The sequence below is a fragment of the Osmerus eperlanus genome, chromosome 4 (genome assembly GCF_963692335.1).
Source record: "Osmerus eperlanus chromosome 4, fOsmEpe2.1, whole genome shotgun sequence".
NCBI lineage: Eukaryota > Metazoa > Chordata > Actinopteri > Osmeriformes > Osmeridae > Osmerus > Osmerus eperlanus.
The window spans coordinates 9,685,855-9,704,820 of NC_085021.1; the positions used below are offsets into that span (position 1 = coordinate 9,685,855).

The 18,966-nt window shown below is 45.5% G+C and overlaps 1 protein-coding gene across 1 annotated transcript; it reads left to right on the forward strand.

The window, feature by feature from the left end:
* Nucleotides 1-5,902: 5,902 nt before the first annotated feature.
* Nucleotides 5,903-18,463, forward strand: LOC134018636 (rho-related GTP-binding protein RhoA-D-like). Its single transcript, XM_062458742.1, has 5 exons — nucleotides 5,903-6,062; nucleotides 13,825-13,980; nucleotides 15,294-15,414; nucleotides 16,208-16,338; nucleotides 16,501-18,463. The coding sequence occupies exons 2-5, from the start codon at nucleotides 13,825-13,827 to the stop codon at nucleotides 16,672-16,674; spliced, it is 582 nt and encodes a 193-aa protein (XP_062314726.1). The 5' UTR covers nucleotides 5,903-6,062; the 3' UTR covers nucleotides 16,675-18,463.
* The last annotated feature ends 503 nt before the right edge of the window (nucleotides 18,464-18,966 follow it).

The following is an 18,966-nucleotide window of genomic DNA, read 5'->3' on the forward strand; positions in this document are numbered from 1 at the left end:
GGTATGGTCTCTGGTCCTGACCCTCCTGTACCTCCCAGGTATGGTCTCTGGTCCTGACCCTCCTCTCTCTCCCAGGTGTGGTCTCTGGTTGCACCAACATCTGGAAGGGCAGGCTCCCATGCCATTTCCACAATGTCATTCCAAATGCTTTGGGCAGGCTAGTTAGACTGCAGGTGGAGGGTCTGTAGCCGGGACTGGGGGACAATCAACTCCTGAATAAGAGTCTTCAACTGCTCATACAACATCTAATCCCCATCAATCTCCCTCCCGGTGGAACTCAGGAAGGTCAGAAGATGGATCACCTGGTGAGGACACAGGGGAGGTGAGCCGGCACTCTCTCCTTCCATGGCATTCCAAGTCCCGTTAGAGATCAACATTTCTGACCCGAGGCCCAGCGTGTGACTGACTGGAAGCTGCACAGACTGGTCCATGTGTTTGTAGTGCACAGAAGTGATGCGCGGGCCATAATGAGGGAGAACATGCTGACCGTGCAAGCCAACAGTGCCCCCTATACCAAAGGAAATGTATCTGAAAATATTTGATAGTTCTCTTTGTTCTCTGAAAGTCGTAGTCATAGGTGAAGTAGAAAGAAGTTATGGTCAACTTATCTATCGTCATGGCAGCAGACTGAATAACACTAACACTTAAAATACTCCCTTGCGCACGACTCTCTTCTATATTACAGCGTTCCCATCTTGAAAAGGTGTCACAATATCAATAAATAGCAACTGAAGCACAGAGCAACCTTTCTCCACAGCCATTGGCCAGGGGACATGCAACACGCGCTTGTCTGTGATTGGGTACTCCTGATCATGGTGCTCCCCCAGACACATAAGAGACAGACACGGGTCTGGTGTGCTAGCCCTGCTCAGAGACACCCGGCTAATGTACTCTGCAGCCAGAGCTTGCTCAACACTGTTTCTGGAATTATTGAAATCCCTCTGAAAGCAGAGTTCCTACATTCCATTGCCAAACAATGACAACAAACTCCCCTTCAGAGTGATCATTTACGCTGCATTCCTTACAGATGCTTGGCAGCTACAATACTTAGTCGGAATGAGGAATATTTGAAAATAATTGCAATTTCTTCAAAACACTCAGACGACTGTTTACATTATGAGATGGTACCCAGCTCTAAAACGATCCGTCTCTGACAGCCTCTCCACTCATCCGTCTCTTCCCCACCCCTCCCATCCCACCTGGTGCTCTTTCTCCATGTTCCCCCCTTCTCTCTGCCTCCCCCTCCCCCCCTCTCCGACACCACCTGTGCACGGTTAATCATAATCAGCCACGATCACTCACTCTATAATGGGGCGACCATTTTGCATGGTCCTGTGGCACAGACAGTTGCTCCCATGGGCTGCAGACAGCTTCACTATAAACAGACTGCAGGGCTGAGCACAGGGCTGTCTGGTGAAGCTACCTCCCTTTCTTGATGGCTCTTGAGTTCCATAAAAGTCATATGAAGAGCTGTAGAAAAGATATACTGAAGTAGACAATCTCATTCTTTTGTGCCTTAACTCCTGACTACCAAGGTTGCTTTCTTGATATTTCCCTTACTCTTCTTTAATGAATTCTGTAATGTTTTTACAAATATATTTTTTTTTTATCACAAAGAAAGGAACTACTGTAGCCAATTTAACTGTTTAATTGCAGTCTATGTATACTGAATAACTTTAGAGCTGGCCTAGGTTTTAGGTAGTGATTTTTACCAGATCTGTACTTGCGTACAGGATGTGTTTCAGTCATTCTAATAGGCTTGCAACCTTTTCTTCCACTAAGTCTTCTCTTTGACATTGTCACAAAGGACGTGGGAGGAAGCTAGGCAAGTTATTACCTGAATTACCTTTCTGCACTATTTAATGAACTCTGACAGCTGTTGATGAGGCTTCCAGATAGTCCTTTCCAGGTCTCCAAGTCATCAAAAAAGTATATTTACTTAATTGGGCGATGCGATTCACATGAATGTATTCGATAGGATTTGAGTCTCCTAGTGGTGAAAACACTGAAGTACACCCTTGAGCCTGACTACCGTAGCTGTCTTTTACCTGAAGGAAAATAAAGAAATTCTAAAATTGCGGTTCATCAGGACACACACACTCCAAGTAAATTAATTAGCAGTGGTTTAATTACATTGGTGGATCATTAAAACTTGATCAGAACATATCACTAATCACATTAGGGTTTGATTGTTGGTTTTCCCTCATTCTGGCAGTGACACGTTTCACTTGTCAACATAGATATAATTTGTTGTCCTACAGCAAAGTATTGGTGACCAAGGCCTGTCTTCCCACACACCAGATGGTAGCAGGATCGATGTCGGTTGAGGCTGGTTATTCTTACCACTCTGAGGGGGCAGAACCATGCCCTTTAATGAAACGCTAATATACATTACAGACGGCAGCTGTATATGTGTATATGTGTGTCTGCATCATTTACATTTAGTCATTTAGCAGACGCTCTTATCCAGAGCGACTTACAGTAAGTACAGGGACATTCCCCCCGAGGCAAGTAGGGTGAAGTGTCTTGCCCAAGGACACAACGTCATTTGACACGGCCGGAATTCGAACCAGCGACCTTCTGATTACTAACCCGATTCTCTAACCGCTCAGCCACCTGACCCCCATCAATACGTCTGTGTGCATCTATGGGTCTGTGGGTGGGTGATGGATGACACCTCTGATAAAAACAGCAGTAGTCAAAGTTTCAGAGGGAGTGACGCACCATTAAATTGAAAATGCGACGACTTTTAAGGATCTCATTGGAAAAATATCTCCCTTCTTCCAGTTTCTCAGCCTGTGAGTTGCTTGTCAGTCAGTGAGAAATAATTACAGAGTCACACAGCATTTTGCAACGTTTGGAAATCACATATAGGTGACGTGTTGGTCCTGGGTTGAAGTCATTTGCACAGAATCTTGATCCACAAAGGGTAATAGTAAGGCTGAAGTCTAATCCTCTAAAGCTGAACCCTAGATATCTGTGCAAGTGCAAGTTTTGTGTGTTTCGAATAAAGAAAGAATTCATTTAAAAACATCTCTTCCAAAACTAAGGTATATGGCACAAACCCTGCATGACCACCAGGTGTCATTGTGTCCTCAGATTGCACCGGTGCTCGTCTCCTGGGATGGGTGAAATAAGGACATTTCCTCTGTCTCTGGAGTATACTTCCTCTGGGAAATGACTCAACTGTCTAGAGGGGATTTCTATCTCCTATCACTTCCAACAACCTCTCATTATTTCCATTCAGTCATCTGCATCGATCTGACGACACAGAATCCACAGGCAAAGAGAGGAAGACAATGTGTATTTCAAATGAGTGTGGATGATGTTTACTTTAGATATGCTGGAGACCAGATGTATTTCAGTCAACAGAAAGAAGGGACAATGAGAGCTGGATGTACCCTGGTCTGGTTTCACTTCCGCAACACATCTGATTTCCTCTTAAATCACTGTTCACTTAGATCACCCCTAAAAAAAACACCCATAGAAAAACCAACACCACCACGATCAAAACAAATAAAGGAAATATTGGATGATTATCTATAATCACATAAAGATAGGTATGTGTGCGTGTCTATCGGTGGGTGTTTTGGTGGTTAAGGGCAACAGAGCTCCTTATGTTATTCAGGAGGATTAGCAGGATGGAATGTTTGTGTGTGTGTGTGTGTGTGTGTGTGTGTGTGTGTGTGTTTGCGTGTGTCTGCGTGTGTGTGTGTGTGTGTGTGTGTGTGTGTGTGTGTGTGTGTGTGTTTTGGATGCATATTGTATGTTGCCTTTGTGCATGTGTGTGACCAAAATAATACATACAAATAACAATTCATTTTCTCTAAACTGCAGTACACTTTCACAGAACATCCCCAACACATGTATCAACAGTGACTCTATAAATAACAATAAATTTGCTCTCCTTGTCACAAAGCATACCAAAATGTATGTTCATTACCATGGAAACTGCAGATAACTGTGGCCCTAATCATAAAAATAATGGGAGGCAGAGTTTTCAAAGAGATTCTTATACTTCAGCTGTCCATTAGACAAAATTGGTCAGTAAGCATTGTTACTATAATAAGTATTGCTATCACCTCAGTGCATTTTAGATAGAGGGGCATGTATTAGCATTAGATGGAATGGCTTGGTGCAGTTTGGAAATTATGGAATGGCATGGTGTAATGTAGTCCAGTCCTGATGATGGCCAACATGAGCTAATATAGTTATACTTGCAGTGTTGTTTTCTTGAGGGTTATGTGCGTTCTGTCCGAATCAGAATCAGAATGGGATTTATTCGCCATGAAAGTTTGCACAGACAAGGAATTTGCTTTGGCAGGAAGGTGCATACAATAAACATATAGGGACCTAAATTTAAATATTTGGACTATCTATACTAAGGGTACATAAACTAGCAGTACTAAGTGGAATTAGAATTAAATAAAATATACAATAAAATAAAATATAAGTTGCCGTAATTTACAATATAAAAATACAAAAATACAAATATTACAAAAAATACAAATGTACAAGATGCAATTTTGTAATGCAGTGCAAAAAGCAGTGTGTTTTAAGCAGGAAGTCATTAGAGTCAGTGTGGTCCCTTGGCCTTGTTGAAGAGGCCAACAGCGGAAGGGAAGAAACTGTTTTTGTGGCGTGAGGTATTGGTCCTGATGGACCGCAGCCTTCTGCCGGAGGGGAGTGACTGAAACAGGGAGTGTCCAGGGTGGGAGGAGTCGGCCACAATCTTCCTCGCTCGCCTCAGGGTCCTCGAGGTGTGCAGGTCCTCGAGGGTAGGCAGATTGCAGCCAATCACCTTCTCAGCAGTGCGGATGATACGCTGCAGTCTGCTCTTTTCCTTGGCAGTGGCAGCAGCGTACCAGACGGTGATTGATGGAGGAGGTGAGGATGGACTCAATGATGGCTGAGTAGAAGTGCACCATCATTGTCTTTGGCAGGTTGAACTTCTTCAGCTGCCATAGGAAGTACATCCTCTGTTGTGCTTTCTTGATGAGGGAGCTGATGTTCAGTTCCCACTTGAGGTCCTGGGAGAGGATAGTGCCCAGGAAGCGGAAGGACTCCACAGTGTTGACTGGGGAGTCACACAGGGTGATGGGGGTGAGTGGGGCTGTGTTCTTCCTGAAGTCCTCAACCATCTCCACTGTCTTAAGAGCATTGAGCTCTAAGTTGTTCTGGCTGCACCAGGTCACCAGGTTGGCCGCTTCCCACCTATAATCAGACTCGTCTCCACCAGAGATGAGCCCAATAAGGGTGGTGTCGTCCGCAAACTTCAGGAGTCCTGTACTAAGTAAATTAGTGACATTGTTGAGAGAATTTCATTTTGCAAAGGTTTAGGGTTAAAAAAAGCTCAAATCCCTGCAGTGTGATTTCCTGTGTTAGGTAAAGCAGTGGGGTGGGATGAAATTATACGGTCTTACACAACTATGTATAATAATATTGGTGTCTCATCCCTATTCACTGACAAAACTTGGAATAATAAACACCACTACACTACAACAACACTAACCCTATCTCATAATAACTAGAGTGTGTTGGTAAATTGAGCAAGGTAGCACAATGGTAAGTTATTTTGGTTTGAAGTGGAAGGATAACAGTATGTGTGTTGTACATCTCTCTCTCTCTCTCTCTCTCTCTCTCTCTCTCTCTCTCTCTCTCTCTCTCTCTCTCTCTCTCTCTCTCTCTCTCTCTCTCTCTCTCTCTCTCTCTCTCTCTTCTCTCTCTCTCTCTCTCTCTCTCTCTCTCTCTGTCTCTCTCTCTCACACACACGCACACACACCTCCCCTGCCCACCCAACCACCTTATATCAATGATGTCATTATTTTCTAACCGTAGAGGGGAGGGGACTTCAACCCTCTAACGGCTGTCTCCTCTGTAACCAATAGCAATGGGACGCAAGAATCTCAAACGCTAGCAGTAGACAAATGGGTGGGTCTTATGTGTGTCAGTTTCGTTCCTTGCCAATCTACACCCTGATTAGTACACTGCAACAAGGGAAGGGCAACAACGAAAAGAAAAGAAACGGAGTATTTTAAATTTGAAGGCAGACGAGGGGAGAGGTAAATATAATTTACCTCGTGTTTTTCAAATGAATTATGTTTCATTACATTTTACGTCAAATATGTACAGCTTTTTTCCACAGCTTTTAGAATCGGTAAAGTGAGTTGTGAGCTCGGATAGAAAAATAGGTGGCGGCTCCTTGAACGCATGTTTAGCAAGGGGATCAACAGATTGACAGTCCCCGCTCGCAACATTTATTTCGAAGTTATTTCCAATTAGTTCTTACATTTGTAGCTATAGGTTTTGTAATTTTAGAGAGGTTATCTCGCGGGCACACTTAAGTGTCTCGACTCGTACAACATTCTACATGTAGTTCACCGTTCATATTTTGAGAAACCGTCGATTACAGCTCGCATTATTGCCAAAAATAACCATCTGTCTGAATGCACAGTGTTATGACTAACTTAAATGATTAAAACTGAACGTTATCGTACTGTCCAGGTTACTTGGGTTGTACTGGATAATTATGCGGCCCACTCAAGCCTACATCCTGAAAAGTTTCTCGTTTCGGTTTATGGGAAACCTGTTTGTCTAGTAAGGTAATTGTGGTATGTTGTAGGCGTTTCGAATAACAAATACATTTATAAATCAAACACTTCTAAACCAGGCACTTACTTTAACTAACCATTTAGATTATTTGACCATAAGTTGCTTATATTGCCGCAAACTGACGTATCTTACAAACAGTTCCCGGTCCCGAGGACATTCCTCTCCCCGAGTCAACGCTCACCACACCCTTCGGCTTCGGCAGCCGTGTTTCTGAACGTCCATGGCATGGTCGCAGTCCTTCCCTGCCAGCAAGATTTGTTGCTGGAGCCAACTCCGTCGTCTATTTGGCAAATAACATATGCTTACACCATAAATGTACAAATTGTCCCAGCGACTTGAAAGACTACTACAACCCAAACGAAACCCCAATGAACAGTGCAGACATGAAGGCGTATTTATTGCAAGGAACAATGACCGAGGTTAGTTTTAAGTTTTAATAGGCTACTGTAGTTTCTGTATCAAGTTGGGAGGTTCAGAATTATGTCATTGTAGTAGAACAGCTGATTGCTGACCAAGCAATTCACATTTGTCGTTGTCCACCAAGCAATTCACACGTTAACATTAGGCTACCTCACACGCCCACACACATTCAATGGATGTAACAGCATTCATCATAATTAGCACTACAGCATAAAAGACTAACCAACATACACAATTTGCTGTACTGTCTCCTTTAATAACGTATGATACACAGTCCCATCTCTACTCAGTTTATTTGATGCCTTTGTTTGTCTTGACAATCATGAATAGTAGGCTAGCCTAGGCAATATGTCCCCTAAAAATGGATTCCTCTTTTCCACAGTTGCTTTAGTTGTTGAGGTTGTTTGAGATGGTTGAGTTGCTCAATGGGTCAGTGTGAAAACATGAGAGGATATTCTGGTCCATCCACAGACTGCCGCACCCTAGACCCAGACTTATACCCTGGGGTGCTATCACTGTGCTGACTTGCTAAAGCATATTGTCTGGGTGCAGAAGCACTTTGCTAGATCTTCGAGATGTCTACATCTATCTAGGTCGTTAGATTCTGTCTGTGTCGTCTTTGAACATCAAGTGGATTTGTGTTGGCTTGGGAGGTCACAATCAAGTTTCCAAAGCAACCGCTATGTTTAGAAAGCAACCAGCCAATGTTTGGTCTGTGATCTAGGGTGGCTTCTTCCTCGTCTGTTCTTATCTTCCTTCCTTGCCCTCGGCCCTTGTCTTCTCCTGCAAAACTTCCGCCTATACTTCCTGCTACAGTCACATTTTGTGCACTGTGTAGGTGTGTGTGCCTACAACGTATGTGTCAAGCTGTTGTCCCTGTGTGTGCTGGCAATGATGTGGGTGGGGGGAGAGACTAGCGCCCTAGGATACGGAACATTAGCTCCCTGATGGCGACATCACACTGCAACACAGGAAACAGGAAAGAGACAGGGACAGAATGAGAGCGGCGATGAGGAGTAGCAGTCCTGGTCGTGGTGAAGGAGACACTTTTGTTATAGTTTTTGTACAAATGAACTGCATAGTAAAACTAGGCCATTTCTCCCACCGAGGGAGCAAGGGCAGGGCAGGAGGGAGTGTGTCTCTGTGTGCATGTGTGTACTGGAGGAATAGGGTGTCTTTCTGGAGAGCTCATTGCTTCACCCAGATCCGCATTAGCCCCTTCCCCAGTAGAACATCATGACTAATTCATCCATTTATTTATTTCATCTCATGGAATATGAATCTAAACAAAGCCCATTAATGTGCGTTGTTTCTCGTCAACAGAAACTGATGTCATGTTTCCCTTCAACCCCTTTCCCACTTTCAGTCTTATCTGTCTCGCTATTGCTGTCTCTCTATTGCTGTCTCTCTATCGCTTCCTCTCTTTCTCTGTCTGTTGGTCTGTCTTTTTTTTCCTTTTTCGTGAGAGCTTGTGGGTGGATGAATGGATAAATCTCAGTTATGTTTTTTTCCCCTTCAGTCACCAGCGCCGAGCCGAGCTGTGCAGTGTGATACATTGGGCTGGGAAAGAGTCTCCATGGCTCTGTCCTATTTCAGTCCTCTCGCGCTCTCAGCCAGCCCAACGGGCTTTCATCTGTCATCCCACTCAAACCCTACATCCTGCACAGTAGCCTCTGCCGTCCAGAGCCCTGTCACACCGACGGCACTGTGGGCCTTGTTCAGTTCCCACCTGTTCGATGTCCACTTGGTGCTCGACTGTGGCTGTACCTGTACAACCACAAATGACGGCACCTTCCTGTCTGTCTTCCTGTCCTGTCTGTCGATGACGTCCTGATGATGGTGTGCTGAGAGCTGGAGAGATAAGACCATGATGAAGACGGGAGGATGTGAGGCACTTGTTTGTCATTGATCCAATCAAGTGACAGTTGAGTTGGCCCCTCAGGCTCAGAGAAAGGAAAATGAGGTGTGTGTGCACACACTAAGCATTAAATCACCCATAGATAGGCTGAATGAAATATGCTCCCTGATGTGTTTCCAGGCATTTTCCAAATCGGCATCTTTGTGTGGGCACACTGGGCAGCAAAGTGCATTCATGCTGAAATCTGCTGGGCACACTACAGCTGGGCAGCAAGTGGAGGAGGAAGGAGTTTCAGAGTGGGGAAGAGAGATTACAGTGGAGGGGGTTGTTTGGGGGGTGGGTGGTGTGTGTTTGGGGGGGGGGGGGGGTAAGAGTTGGTTGAGACATTCTTCTCAACTTGTTGCCATGATAAAGCTAAAACTCACCAACCCGACAGTTGCCAACAACAAGGAGGGCCTTAGGACCGTCCTTGAAAACAGCTCCATGTCTGATGTTGCAGGTGAGTTGGAGCCAGAGTAAAACTGGGCCTATATCTGGGTAATTCAGAAGGCAAATCCTATGTTGGTCATTGACAGGTTTTGAATCTATCAGTGAAGGTGCGACCAGAACACCACACACCAGACCTTTAACAACACACCGTTCTAACATTTCTTTGCTATTTTACACATCGGAATTATTATCAGAGAAGAGGTCAACTGTTCTTGTGACCGAAATTGTTTGTTGTTCTTGTGACGATCACTGTCGGCATGCTGGCTTGTGGTGCTACAGTGGAAACTGTGTTCCCAGCAGTTTGTCAAGTCCAAGCTTGTCCAGTCTGAAAACAGTATTGCCTCATCTGTTCCACACAACAACCAAGTTGATTTAAACAGTCCTGGTCCCAGTTCCAGTTCATGCCCTTGACAGAGTACCGCACAGCCCAGGCTAATTTATTGATTCGTATCGCAACGTTGAGGTTGTATTGTTTGTAACTTTGTAAACACTGTGACAGCCTGGATAAATGATTCTCTTAAACTCAATCTCTAGTTCGGATGGGGCCAGCTAACGTCATAATACACAACCCCTAACATGGTCATGTTTGCCCAAACCGTGATACCATACAATACTCTTCTGAGAATTCCTGTACCTTATTAGAGTTCAAGTACTTGTCAAGGAATCTTGTTTTTCAGACAGACATGTCTGCCCTCAGGAGATGGTTCAGCACTCCATCACTTGTCTTGGGGTAAAAGTAGAGATGGTGAGATGCGAATATCCCAGAGAAAAAGGGCGTACCAGATTCAGTTTGAGAAGAACACCGGGTGCATAGTTTCTCACATCATTGCATCAGTAATTCATGTAGCGTCGTGGCATATTATTTAGATTGATGTGATATAGTCTAATTATTAGTAGAGGCCGTTTGTCTTTTTATCTAGTTTGATTAATGAAAGTGTTTCTCGAGCACTCTCATCTCTGCTGTTTGAGGCCCATTGTCAAGTCTGGGAGGCAGGCAGGCGAGTCACATGATCATGGAGGAGGAAGACTTGCACGTTAGGCACCGAATTGCTTCAAATTAAAAGTATGGGGAAATTCAGAAGACTGACAATTTGATAAGACACACCAATTTAATTAACATGCCATGCCGTTATAAAGTAGGCTACACTAGAGAAACAAATTGTGAAGGATATTTTTTTGAATGTATTAATTGCTGTGTGCTTCAGAACCAAAGACATGTATACTTCTGTAGCATATTGTATTGCAGTAGGGGTGAATCATGCCGTAGGGCATTAGTAGTTGCTTCATATGTAGCCTATTTTTGATGTTTCGGACCGTTGGCAATGCATCGAGATGCAGCCTATGTCTCTAGGTAATAGGTCTACTGATTCATTATAGTGACAATGGCAAAAGGGACTTGGGGACTGGAGCTGAAAATCCCCCTTTCACTCGTCAACTGTTTACTGTGTAGTTGAAAAGAAAAGGAGGAAGGATATGTATTTAAAGTAATGTGGTCTAGGGGTCGCAGTTTGATGGGTCTTGCAGTCCACACCTGCTGAGTCACACAGGAAGAAGACACAGTTGTGTGTGTGTGTGTGTGTGTGTGTTAACGTGTATGCTCACCATAGATGGCGGAATGAGAACTTTGGCCTCTCCTCACACTTTGTCCGAATCACGAGATTATTAAATGGAGCTAGACTAGACCAACTTCTGTCTCGCTCGTTCTCTCTCTCTTCCACACACAGATACAGGCCACCCCCCATGAGTCAGATCATGTGACTCATGTGAGACAGCTACAGAATTTGTATGTTGGCCAACTCCAGACACTGCGCCCAGTCATAGTTCACATTACTCTGCATTGTTCTGCCACTGACTGTTCTCACGCTGGAACCTTCTATGACAGTGTTACCACAAACTCAAGAGTCCTTGATTTTTTTAAATTGACACACCCAATTATTACAGCACGATAACCTAAAATGCGCTCTAATAGGATAGGGCGGCCATACCTTTAACTCACACCTTTTATAAGGTGGGATAGGCAGCTCTTATCTGGACACATTATTTTTCGATGTATTGTACAGTGCTGCAGACACCATTTTGATATTTTTTACTGTAAAAATTTGAAGCTTGCTTTCAAGACTATTGTGAACTAGGTCTAGGATACCCATTCCTAATTACCCCAACTTTCTTCAGTCCTCAGGACACACCCCCTCATACATCATTAGGTCATAAATGACATATAGCGAGATCATTAAATATTAAAAATCAGCCCAGCAGCTGATAATTGATGCTCCAGTCAGGTTTGTTACTGAAGGGGATACATCATGGTGCCAAGATTTTTTTCCTGGTGAACTACAGAAGGTTGATCGTGGTGAGAATCAGTTAGCCTGGCCGCTACTTGGTTTAGCATAGCCCCAGGGCACTTTGACTAGCTTGCAGCATTTAGCCCCTGCTCATCCATCATGCTACACTAACAGTCTACTGACAACATCCCTATTAATAGTTATCATGTTGTTGGTTCCAGCCAACTCCAAGTGGAAGGCAAAATGGAAGCAGTCACTGCACCTCATATGGAGGATCCACAATGACATCAAAGGACATTGCCCTCAATGTACTGTCTTTTGTCCCATTTTGCTACAAAATCATCAAGGATGTGTTGTCTTTTTGGTCATTATCAGCGTAGATAAACAAGCCCTACCGTGGTCGAATTAGTTGAATCTCCTGCTGTGGCCAATGTGAAGGTTTTAAACTGTCAGATTTAAGTTTAATGGAGACAATCCAAATAAGGAGAAATCCCTTGGACAAGGAATGTGTCCTGCTGTTTCCATGGGAATAAACCCTGATCTACTCTACTCTCAAGTGCAGAATTCTAACAAGCCCCAAAAATGCTATGTAAACCTGTCTATTGAGAGAAACTGCTTTGTTCTGTGCACCTTTTGCGAGCAAAGCTGGTTCTAAATGACATAGGCCTGCATGTAAAATCCAAGCTAATAAAGCCAGTAGAGGGCTATAAGCAAGAAGGGTCAAGAATAGAGAAGGAAAAGCCACAGAAAGATAAAAGGAACATGGTCAGCCGTTCTTAGACGCCCCTGCTGGCCTTGGCGCAGCACTGGCGTCCGGACAGGAAGTGGGCCGTGTTCCGCAGGGCAGGGTCCAGAGGGCCGAGCTGTACTGCATCCTGTCACCTCCCACATGCTGCGGAGAACCGCACCATTCTCGCAGCAACAGGCTGCACTTGCCTCGCTCTTCGACCCCCTCACCACCCACTCACCCGGGGATCTGAGCTTGTTTCTGTATCTGCGGATGCAAAGTGTGTCTATACTGTGCAGCAAAAATAATGTGTTGGAGAGAAATGGCCTGTGTGTGTGTGTGTGCGTGTCAATGTTGGCTTTATAACGTGTGTGTGTGCTGCTCGCTGTCCCCTGCAGCATACAGTGACAGTATGATGTATGGAGCTGTACAGCAGGCTGCTATCACAGAAAACAGGTGGCTCTCTCCAGAGACAATTCAACAGTGGCCTGATTTACTGTGTGTGTGTGTGTGTGTGTGTGTGGGGATGGTGCATGTGTGCGTTTCCCTGCCTAAGAATACGTCTTACTCTTGTGGCTGGAGAATGAGGCTTCAAGGCCGGGACCTTCAATGGAAGGTCATCAGAGGACGGGCACACCAACACACAGGGGGACAAGAGAGACATTGAAGCTCGCTCTACTAACCTTTTCCTGGGCGACAGGCAGGGATGGCTTAAATGTTGTCTAACCAAAGGATTCTCAATCAACCGTCGCATTTTCACCTGTAGACACGAGGAATAACGAATATGTCAAGACTCTCAACTGGCGTGTGTGTTTGTGTGTGTGGTCGCCATAGTGGATCTGAAGAGGCTGTGAGTGCTGGCAGCCACCCAGACTCTTGTCTCATCACCTACTGCCTTCTCTCCATTATTGTCAGCGAGTGGGAGTTAACTATCGATACTGTACGTGTGTGTTTCACTGCACCAAGTCCAAAATGAATCAGTATGAAAGGCATAAACTAGGCCCTCTAGCTGTGGATCGGTAACATTGGATTCTGGGTCGGTGTGTGTGTGTGGGAGGCAAAGCGGTGTGTTCACAGACTTCCTGAGAGGCTGCTCGGTCTATCTACAGGGTCTTCAGTCCCTTACTCATGCCCATATCTGATTAGTGTGCTACATGCTCGTCACTGGTTAGCCAGGTTCACTGATACTGGGAGGTTAGAGAAAGAGCAGACCAGTTGTTCTACAACTCTTCTGTGTGTCTCTGTGTCTATTTCCATGCCGCCCTCCAGCTTACCTCCAGTGGTGGAACAGCAACAGGGTACCAACATGTCTCCAGGTGGTCACTGAGAGAGATTGGAAATGGATGTTAAAATACATGATCCACGCCACCTGGCAGCCTGACCAAGCACACTGCCGCCGGTGCTCAAACGCAGTGCCTTTCGACCCTGTGTTTCAGATGGCTGCTATCCGTAAGAAGCTGGTGATCGTGGGGGACGGGGCGTGCGGGAAGACCTGTCTGCTCATCGTCTTCAGTAAAGACCAGTTCCCCGAGGTCTACGTGCCCACCGTGTTTGAGAACTACATCGCCGACATCGAGGTGGACGGCAAACAGGTAGGTCCTGACCCTGTCTCTCTCTCTTCTTCTCCATGGACAGCTAAGATCTGGGGTGTTTTTTCAGAGGACAAAATGGCTTGAGTACACCCATTAATGCTGTGAGAACATGGCAAGCGTTGCACTGAGGAACTGACTGCGATGAGAGAGAGGGGAGGGGGGAGGGGGGGTCGAGGGAGGGAGGGAGGGAGGGAGGGATGGGGGGGTAAGGACCACAGGCCTCATGAGGGAACAACAGGAAATGGATCCCTCCACTTTCTTCCTGTATGGGGTTGGAACAAGTCCCCCCTCCCCATCATGACTAATGCCTCATTTCCTGTGTACCCGTCTAGAAGGTCTCCAATCAGCTCACTCCCCTGTTGTTTAAACCCTAACAAGTCAACTCGGTCTGTACACAAAGTACAAAACCATTGTGAGGCAGCATGGGTCAAAAATACGATCTGTGTTTGATCTGGCCTTGTGCTACATGACTGCAAAATGTACCAGAACGTTACAGCAAATATTTGTTCTGGGTCTTCATCTTTGGAGGAACTCAAACACACATTCACACAACCCAGAAGGAAGGACCTGTTTTGTCGCAGTGGAGCTTGTTGGTTCATCAAATAAATAAATGGAGCACAGTAGAGGAGGTTTATTGGAAGGTTGTGTGATGTGTGATGACGGATGAGAATAAACTCTCTGATGTCAACACTGCACTGTTGACTGGACCAGTGTAAACCGAGCCTCAGGCCAAGTGGAGTAACCCATGGAGAAGGAGGGGAACATGGCACCAGCACTTGCTCCTCAGAGACACCTTGTGGTCACACAATGCCAGTGCATCTAGCAGGTCTCTGTCCATCTCTGACACGTCAGTAAATCAATGTTTTTCTCATCTGAAATGTGTTTCTTCACAATGGTTTCAAGTGGGTGTCGGTGCAGTAACATTTGTGGTCGTTGGTTTGAAGTGGACTAGTGAGCTAATATGCCTGGTCTAAATTCGGAAGTATAAACAACATCCATAAGTCTGCTGTGGTCTGGATTTCCGTGTGTGTGTGTGTGTGTTACACCACTTGAAGATATTGCATTTATATAAAGCAGGCCAGCCCAGCCCCAGTGTGATTAACAGCCAGCAGACAGCCCAGTGTAGACCTGTCACTAGCCCAGGGGAGTCGGACTAGAGGCTCACTAGTGAAGACGGGAGCTCTCTACCGCCCCCCCCCCCCCCCCTTTATTTTCCTGGTCTATTTCCCAACTCGATGGTTTCTAGCACTTTCTGTCTGTTTCTCTACCTGCCAGAAGTAACTCTTCCTTCCTGTGGCTGCTGTCTGTGTCAGGTGGAGCTGGCCCTCTGGGACACGGCAGGTCAGGAGGACTATGACAGACTGAGGCCTCTGTCCTACCCAGATACGGACGTCATCCTCATGTGCTTCTCTATAGACAGCCCCGACAGCTTAGGTAAGACTGGGACACGCACACACACACTGAAGGACATCTGTACTATAATTGGGACACACTGAGATGTCATTCTCTGTTGAGTGCTTGGTGAGTGGGGTTTCGTCTTTGATAGAAGTTATACCACTCTTTTGTATTTCTCTCTTGTCTTCTTGTTTAAGTGGAGGAGTCATTTTAAGATCAGCACCCTCTTTTTCCCTGTGAACAAATACGGCCCATTTTTCCTCAAGAGTAAATGTGATTGGTTTAGTCCCAGAATATGGGGTACATTCTGGAACCCTTAACAAGAGAGACGAAGACAGTTCCAGGAAACCGTGAAAGAACATGTATTTTTTTGGACAGCTGTGTTAGTTTTTGTCATAAGTCAATGTCAAACCAGCAAAGACCTCATTACTTGTTCCCTGGGCTCAAAGTGACTGTGCTAGCTGCCAAATGTGGTTGGCATTCATCCTGTCATATCTCCAGTGGGCATCTCTCCATCCTTGGAAAATCAAATGTCTGACTTGGGTCCAATCAGATGTGACAGACCAACGTTGTTCCTCTTGTGGTTTCGGGATCTGTCTTGACCAGGGGGAACTTTCCCAACAGGCCTTTTAAGGGAACATTAGATCATTTCCCAGACTGTGAACGTTGTCTAGTCTTAAACCAGATAGCCCCGTTCAGAATGGCTCCTCCATTGACCGGCATGTTTTCTATCTGGTCCAGGTTAAGCTGGGGTCTGGGGGGCATCTGGATCACGGTGTAGTGAAGGATTGTACGGACTCAGTATGGTCTCTCTCTCTCCTCCGCCCGGCAGAGAACATTCCGGAGAAGTGGACCCCGGAGGTGAAGCACTTCTGTCCCAACGTCCCTATCATCCTGGTGGGCAACAAGAAAGACCTGAGGAACGACGAGCACACCCGCAGGGAACTGGCCAAGATGAAACAGGTACACGTGTGCTTGAGCCCGGGTGTGGATCCTGGTACCATGTGTGTCTCATATCTGGGTGGTGGTGGTGGTGTTGTGTGGTGGTGTGTGTGTATGTGTATCTGTCTCTTCTGCTAGTGTGTGTTGCTAACCATGGTCTTTTGTCCACGTGAACCTCCCCAGGAGCCAGTGAAGCCTGAGGAGGGGCGGGACATGGCCAACCGCATCAGTGCCTTCGGCTACCTGGAGTGCTCCGCCAAGACCAAGGACGGCGTGCGGGAGGTGTTTGAAATGGCCACCAGGGCGGCGCTGCAGGTCCGCAAACGCAAAAAGAGGGGCGGCTGCCTGCTGCTGTGAGCGGTGGCATCTTGGCTCCGCCCCATCAGCCAATCAGCGACCGACAGCAAAGCCCCGTCCGCCCGGCGACCTTGGAGAAAACCTTTACCCAACCGACGGCTTCTTTCTCGGACTGTATTTACCCATACACACAGATACACACACACACGCGCGCCACAGGCGAAGATGAAAGACTCCTGTTAAAAGCAAAACAAATCAGCCTTCTTTGTGTTCCTGTTAAAAGCAAAACAAATCAGCCTTCTTTGTGTTTGTCTTCCTCTTTGTTTTCCTGTTCTCCCTCACACACACTCGTTTTTCTTCTTCCTCATTCAGCTGTGTTTCTCACCAGCATATCAGCCTGTCTGTATGAGGGGGGCCCCATGATTATGTATGTATGAATGGATGTATGTATTTATATGTGCCTATACTCTACATATATATCACTGCCATCCCACTCTGTCTCCATCTCCTGACTGCAGTATTGTTTACAGAGAGAAGGACCAAGTAGCTTCCAGCCCATCCCACAGCATACTCCAACCACAACTCTTGTTGACTCTTAAAGTTTCTGTTCCAGGAGGGAGGAACTGCTTTCCGAGCAGAAATGTTTCCCGTTCATTTGTATTTTTTAACCTTTGTCAACCGCCCTGCAGCGATGTATGTCTTATTTAAAAACCCCACCCCTCCACATATAAATATATTGATATTTCAGTCCATGCTGATTCGGCACATTTGAAAAGCACTGTCCTAATGTATTTCCCGGCTCAGTGAATCTAGTTGAACACTGAACAACAGACACTACACTAATGCTTCAGCCTCACTGAATACCACTCTCTCACTGTGACAGACATACACTGCCACATGAACAGCAAGGCTTGTTTGCTTGGGGCGAGTTCGAGGAATGCACCTCACTCTTTCTTTCCCTCGTTCATGGTGAGAGGGTGCGCTGGCACCAGCGAGACAGTGGACTATTGTCAGTAACACAATGGTTCCAGTCACACACTCAAGCAGACTAAGCTCTGGCCAAAACACACCAAGATCTGTCTTACCCTCTCTCTCTCTCCTATAAAGAAACGGTTCCGCCCAGAAACAGTTCTTGGTCTTCCAATATCAGATAGTCCAATTAAAATATAGCATCCTATTGGACTTCTCCACCGATCTATATCTGCCAAGTTGATTGGCATCGATGGGGACAAAAACTCAGTAGTGTGCCAACTTCATCATGGTTATCATTACTGATCTGATGGCTTTGCAGGAGAAGCCTTACAAGTGATTATCCACTTATTATACCCACACCTGCCAATCAATTGACTCCATATAGAACATATGACATCTTGAGATATGATTGGATGAAGACAACAGATTTTATAAACCAATGAGAGGGTGTCAAGTGGTCGGCGTAAGTGAATTCTGATGAATCCATCCAAAAGTCTCCACTAACCTGAGTCACCGAGTTAAATGATTCGCCTCATGTCTCTTCCGTCCATCGTACTGATCTATACATGTTCAGTAAGAAATGAGAAGGGAGCCTCGCACGACTGTGCTCTCACCAGTGCAGACGCTTCACCTGCTGAGGAAGGAGAAAAGCAAGAAGATGAGAAGACACCATATAGTCTACAGTCACTGCTTTTGTTCCACAGCTACTTTCAAATCCTTGCCCTTTTACCGTGTCAGATGTTCTGCAGGTGTGGAGAGAATGCTGATTGTGATGACTATTACACTTTACAAACAGGACTGGGGTGGTAGAGATTGTCTGAAGGAGATCATGTTAATAAAATATTTTTGAAATGGTATAATCCAACACAAGACTAAACCCCTTTGAGTTGAATTGTTTAACACTTTATAATAACATACAGCACCAACACGTCAGACCATTTGATATACATAAATCCTATCTACCTAGAATGTTTTTGAGTGTATTCCTATGGAGTTACGGTAGTTTACGTAATCTTAATGTAAAGTTAACTACCATCCTGCTACTAAATGGCACTAAAGGTTATGGATAACAAACACCAAAGTCCTTGATTTACATTTAGTCATTTTTAGCAGACGCTCTTATCCAGAGCGGCTTACAGTAAGTACAGGGACATTCTCCCTGAGACAAGTAGGGTGAAGTGCCTTGCCCAAGGACACAACGTCATTTTGCACAGCCGGGAATCGAACCGGTAACCTTCAGATTACTAGCCCGACTCCCTTACCGCACAGCCACCTGACTCCCTGATGCAAGTTAATAACGCCACTGAAGTCTATATCAATCTATGCTTAAACAGTATTTGATGAAAGCTAGGAGACAACTGGTGCAGACTCTTGTGAAAG

What these genes read in the sequence shown, in the direction of transcription:
- LOC134018636 (XM_062458742.1), top strand. Translation starts at nt 13,825, where the DNA reads ATGGCTGCTATCCGTAAGAAGCTGGTGATCGTGGGGGACGGGGCGTGC. An exon ending in TCGAGGTGGACGGCAAACAG is followed by an intron (nt 13,981 to 15,293) that starts GTAGGTCCTGAC and finishes TGTCTGTGTCAG; the next exon opens with GTGGAGCTGGCCCTCTGGGA. An exon ending in AACTGGCCAAGATGAAACAG is followed by an intron (nt 16,339 to 16,500) that starts GTACACGTGTGC and finishes GAACCTCCCCAG; the next exon opens with GAGCCAGTGAAGCCTGAGGA.